The sequence below is a fragment of the Arachis hypogaea genome, chromosome 13 (genome assembly GCF_003086295.3).
Source record: "Arachis hypogaea cultivar Tifrunner chromosome 13, arahy.Tifrunner.gnm2.J5K5, whole genome shotgun sequence".
Taxonomy (NCBI): domain Eukaryota; kingdom Viridiplantae; phylum Streptophyta; class Magnoliopsida; order Fabales; family Fabaceae; genus Arachis; species Arachis hypogaea.
Genome location: NC_092048.1, coordinates 28,239,773 through 28,245,851, shown reverse-complemented (window position 1 = coordinate 28,245,851; position 6,079 = coordinate 28,239,773). Strand labels below are relative to the sequence as shown.

Here is a 6,079-nt window from a genome sequence, read left to right as displayed (position 1 = left end):
GTGTAACTAAATTTTGTAACAGAATTTCAGTTTTTGACTAAGCTACACATAGTTAACCAAAATATGCAGCTTCTTGATCTTGATCCTTGACAGTCCCCCTTAAACTGAGTGTAGGGGATAAACAAACACAAAGTTTACTACAAAATTTGGAAAAGAGAATCATCGATAGTGGCTTGGTAAATATATTAGCCACCTGATCTGAGGATGGAATATTAATGATAAATAGTTTCTTATATGTAATTTGGTCCCTCACAAAGTGACGATCTAGCTCGAAATGCTTAGATTTTCTGTGTAAAATTGGATTTGCAGCAAGAAGACAAGCACTTTGGTTGTCACAATAGAGAGTAGGAGCTGTGGTGAGAGAGAGATATAACTCGTGAAGTAAATTTTATGTCCAAATGACTTCAGATTAAGCTGCAGCAATTGCACGAAACTCAGCTTCTGTGCTGGATCGGCTAACGGCACGTTGCTTGTTGCTTTTCCATGCAATCAAGTTTGTTCCTTGGAAGACACAATATCCAGTAACACTTTTTCTATCATCAGCATCTGCTCCCCAATCAACATCTGAAAAAGCAAATAATCGAAAGTCAGTACAGGTTGTAAATAAGAGACCCTGATCCATACTTCCTTTAATATATCTAAGTATCCTTTTGAGTGCTCTCCAATAATTGACAGTGAGATTGTGCATATATTGACAAATCTTGCAAACAGCAAATGTGAGTTCTGGTCTAGTAAGTGTGAGATATTGAAGGGCCCCTGCAATAGAACGAAATAATTTTGGATCTTCAAAATGAGGGGAATCATTAGCTGACAATTTTGTAGAAGCAACCATAGGAGTTGGGACAAAATTAGCCATAGTCATTTTAGTTCTATCAAGTAAGTCAATTATATATTTCTTTTGATGCAGTAAAATTTGAGAATCATTCACATAATTGGTTTCTAAGCGAAGAAAAAAATTGAATTTGCGAAGGTCTTTAAGAGAAAAAATAGAGTGAAGCTACTGAATTAATAATTATAATTCAGAGGGGTTATCTCCAGTTAATAAAATGTCATCAACATATGTACATAATAGAGTTACAGATGTATTAGTATGTCTTATGAATAAAGAAGAATTTGAACGAGTACTAATAAAACCAAACTTATTTAATGTGGCAGATAAGTTTTGAAACCAAGCTCTAGGAGCTTGTTTGAGTCCATAAATAGCTTTTCGTAATCTCCAAACAAGAGAAGGGTTAGTGTCACAAAATCTTTGAGGTTGTTGCATATAAACCGTTTCATGCAAATCACCATTGAGAAATGCATTGTCAAAATCAAATTGTCTCAATTGCCAGCCTCGAGACAAGGCAATTGAGAGCACAATTCGGATAGTTTGAGGTTTAATCATAGGACTAAAGGTTTGCTCAAAGTCCACACCCTCTCTTTGATGAAACCCCTTGGCCACAAGTCTAGCTTTATATCTAATGACTTGGCCTTGAGAGTTCTTTTTCAATGCAAAGACCCATTTGCTCCCTATAATGACAGCACCAAGTGGTGGGGAGGTCAGATCCCATATTTGACATTTTAAAAGTGCAAAATACTCAGTCTGCATTGCCTGTTTCCAATGAGCATGTTTTAATGCTTTTGAAGCTGTTTTTGGTGTATGATGTAGAAATTCTGAATCACTATGCAATGAGAAAGTTATAGTAGAAAAGACTCGAGGTTTAGAGATTCCAGATTTAGATCTGATTTTCATTAGGTGAATGTTGGATGGTGGTGGAGGAAGAGGAAGTGATACTTGTAATGAAGAAGAAGAGATAATGGGTGGTTGTAGAGGTAACACTATTTCCATATCTGAAGTTGGAATTAAGCCAGTAGGTATTGTGGGAGATTGAAGGTCACGATTTACTGATGTAGGATGTGAAGCTGAGTGAGGCAGATTTGAAGAGGGAGGGGAGGAGATGAAGGGAGAAATTGGTGTTTCTAAAAGAGGTGTGTGTGGTTGAATTGGTGATGGTGGTCCAGGGATAACTTGTGGTGTAGGTAAGAGAGGTGAGGAGTCTAAAATAGAAGAATGTTTTGAATTAAAATGGGAAGAGTATGGGAATCTTGTTTCATCAAAAAATATTTCTTGATATGTATAATTTACCTGATAGAGAAAAACACTTATAGCCTTTGTGACTAAAATCATAGCCTAAGAATAAACATAAATGAGACTTGTAATCAAATTTATGTTTATTGTAAGGCTTCAAGAGAGGATAGCAAGCACAGCCAAATACTTTAAAAAAAGTGTAATCTGATTGCTGATGAAAGAATTTCTCTAAGAGAGATAATTGATTGAGAACATGAGTGGGAAGTCTATTAATGAGATAAGCAGTAATTTGGAATGCATAATCCTAGAACTGTAATGGAAGAGTAGCTGTGGCAAGAAGTGATAGACCAACTTCTGTAAGATGTCGATATTTTCTTTCCACTGTCCCTTGTTGTTGATGTGTATAAGGACATGAAAGTCTATGAATGATTTCCTGCTCAGTCAAATAAGTCTTGAAGGAATTAGACAAAAATTCAAGACCATGATCACTTTGTATAACTTTAAGTTGATGTCCAGTTTGTCTTTTCAAAGTAGTTTTATATTGCTTAAAAGCTGTTAAGGCTTCAAATTTATTAACCAAAAGAGAAAGAAAAGTGTATCTACTATAAGCATCTACAAAACTAATATAATACCTAAAACCATTCTTAGAAACTATAGGAGCTGGTCCCAAAATATCTATGTAGACAGGTTCTAAGGGATGCACATACACAGATTGAGAATCTGGAAAAAGTAATTGATGTAACTTTGTCATAGAACAGAATTCACAAATAAATATAGGAGTAGAGCATTTTGAATGTGAAATTTGATTTTTATTCAGAATTTGTGAGACAGTTTTCATAGAGGTATGGCCAAGTCTCTTATGCCATGTATACAGAATTATTGAGAATAGAAGTAGCAGTCAATGCAATTTGTTGCTTTACACAATTTGGGGTTGGGGAAAGAATTTTTGGTACAAACAGATTAGGAAGCATATAAATTTCATTCTTAGCTATCCCTTGAAGTAGATGATTCCTGGTAGCCTGATCACGAACAAAGCAATGGTGAGGTCAAAACTAAAAAAAGACCGAGTTATCAGCTGCAAATTTAGAAACGCTCAAGAGATTTTGGGTTATTTGAGACACAAGTAATAGATTGGTTAATTTGAAAGAAAGAGCAGTTTTTGAATCATAAAAAGTAGAAGAACCAGAGTTAGAAATCTTGATACCTTGACCATTACCTATATACAACTGATCTGATCCAATCTGATTCTCAGCAGCTTGAAGAAGGTTATTAGGTTCAGCTGTCACATAGTGACTGGCTCAAGAATCAGGATACCATGCTGTATTTTGTGAGGATGATGATGATGGTGGTGCTGCCAAGAATGCCTTAGGTTGATGAAAGGATGGTGGAGGAGCTAGAGGGTGATATGATTGAGCTGAAAATGTTGTATTAGGTGACTCAAATTGCTGGTCAAATCTGTAATAATAACTCCAAGCAGCATGTCCGGGGTGATTACAAATCTGACAAAACAAGCGAGTTGAGTTGGTAAATCTGCCACCTTTCATGAATCTTCCTCCTCTTCCTCTGCCTTTAGAAGGATTAAAGTTTCTTTGAAAATTCTAATCCGAAGAAATAGAAGATTGAGATGAATTGGCCAAAGAAATTGGTTGTGAAGGCTTCTTGAATCGATTAAGCATGTCTTCATATGCTACCAGGTATGATTCTGTTTCAACTACCGTAAGATATTCTTTAGCGACTCCATCAAGAATGGTTTGAATATATTCATCTTCAAATAACGGTGCTTCTAAGGCAATTAATGAATCTACTAATTGTCTAATTTTTGTAAAATATTCAGTAGTGATAGTAGTGAGTCTTACAGATTTTAATTGTGATCGAAGACTCTGAATTCTTGCCCTTGATGATGATGTAAGTAATTCAAGAATAGTATCCCACATCTCATAGAAGAATTTGCAGTGCACAATCTTATTTTTGAAGGTTGTATCCATAGATGTCAATAGCTAGGTCATAAGAGATTTGTCCTGGAGTCTCCATTCTTTGAAGGTTTTTGATTCAGTCTTTGTTGGCTTTGCTGGGTCTCCAAAATTCACCGTTTGAGCTAGGATATTCTCCTTCTTGAAGTGGTTTTCAAGATTCTGGCTTTCCACTATGATGATTGTAGTTTGTTTCCACGTTAGAAAGTTATTGCCATTTAGCTTATCAGAGATAACTGGTAAATAATATTTGGAGTTGGAAGCGTTAGAAAGGATCATAGTCATGATGTCAACTATTAGGCTCTGGATACCATGAAAAGGTTTCTGATACGAAGTAGTAATGTTGATGATGGAAAAAATGAAATTGTAGAGTGCAGAAAAAAAAAAATAGAAAAAAAATGAATTGAAAGAAAATCATAATTAACTATTATATGTTAAAACTAACTTTTTTATGTACAAGACATTGCTATTTATAGATACATAGAGACATATTATGTAACTGAATTTTGTAACAGAATTTCAATTTTTAACTAAACTACACATAATTTACCAAAATCTGCAGCTTCTTAATCTTGAACCCTGACATTTTGAAACATGTTTTCATATTTTATTAGTTAATTTATTTTTTCTTATCCTATATATATTTTGGTGGAAATTACATGAACCCTTTTCTAAGACAGTCAAGCTCATATCGAAAAGAGTCATCTGAGCCATTCTTTAATACTAATAAGTTGCAACATATAATATAAAACACAATTTTTCAAAGTAACCAACAAAAATGGATACCAAAGACTGGTCGATATAAAGAAAAATATATATTATATTACACATCTGATATATAAAGTTTTATATTTATCAACTAACTTTCCTTAACGCATTTATTATATACATTTAAATTGAATGAAATAACAACATTAAAATCATATAATTAATTTTAACTTTATATAAGTCTGATCTAATTATAAAAGCATTATTTCCCTTTCTTTTTCTTTTTTTTTCTTTTTCTTTTTGGATATTTTGATGAGTTAACTTATGAGAATTTCGTAAAACCAAAAATTTGGATTGGACAATCCAATCCAATATATGACAATTGGATATATAAGTTTGTCTTTATTCCGTATTTTTATGATCTTTTTGCCGCCTTTTAAGATATGGACTAGTACTAGTAGTCTACAACTACTTAACCACTTTGATAACAACCACTATGCATTTCAAAAGTGACTCCAAAATGCATGCCTCTTCCTTTTTTTTTTTTTTTTTCTGTTATTACTACTTGGATTCCATTCTATCTATATATATTCAAAAAGCGGTGATGGTATTCACTCATCTTGAATTAATATGCCAAGTCATTTCCAACTGAAATTGTGTTATTCTTCTGATGAATTCTACTAATTCCAATTTTTTAAAACTATTTTTCACCTAACAATGGAAAAACGAAGTTCTCTAGTCAATGTGGCCGAGAGGGCTTAAGATGACCATAAATGCATGGAAGTTGTATGTATGCTTATGCTTTAGACATGACATATAAATATTTAAATAATGTGTTACGTGTACATGTCTAATATTGAATACTATATTGATTTATGTATAGTATATATGTTTAGATAAGATTTAGATTTAAAGTAAGTCAAATTCATATTTTATTTAATCATGGGTGTGAGGAATTAATCAATAATGATTTTGAAATCTATAATTTTGGTGTCAACTAACAAAATCAATATCTTGAGTCCGACAGACTAAGAATTAATTTATCGCGGATCTGAATTTTATTTAAAAATTTGTCGTTAACTAATGAATTATTGCTGCATGTACAAGACAGAATTCGAATCTCCGATACTTATTTAAACGGATGAGTGAGTTGACTACTCGACCAATCCAAATTAATTAAATTATATTTTTAATATATATTTATATTTAAATATAAATTATATACAAATAACTGAGATTTAATAACTCATTTTTTATATACACATTATGCAGTTAATTTACTAGTAAGTCAATACAGTAACCAAAAAGTTCACACCCGGCACTTACTAATGTG

At 32.9% G+C, this 6,079-nt stretch overlaps 1 protein-coding gene across 1 annotated transcript; it reads right to left on the bottom strand.

Annotated features, from left to right (window-relative positions):
- Positions 1-409: 409 nt before the first annotated feature.
- On the bottom strand, positions 410-856 carry LOC112733196 (uncharacterized mitochondrial protein AtMg00810-like). Its single transcript, XM_025782067.1, has one exon. It carries the CDS (start codon positions 854-856, stop codon positions 410-412), a length of 447 nt encoding a protein of 148 aa, XP_025637852.1.
- Between the last annotated feature and the right edge of the window lie 5,223 nt (positions 857-6,079).

Coding starts and splice junctions, on each gene's coding strand:
- LOC112733196 (XM_025782067.1), bottom strand. CDS start 856: ATGGCTAATTTTGTCCCAACTCCTATGGTTGCTTCTACAAAATTGTCA.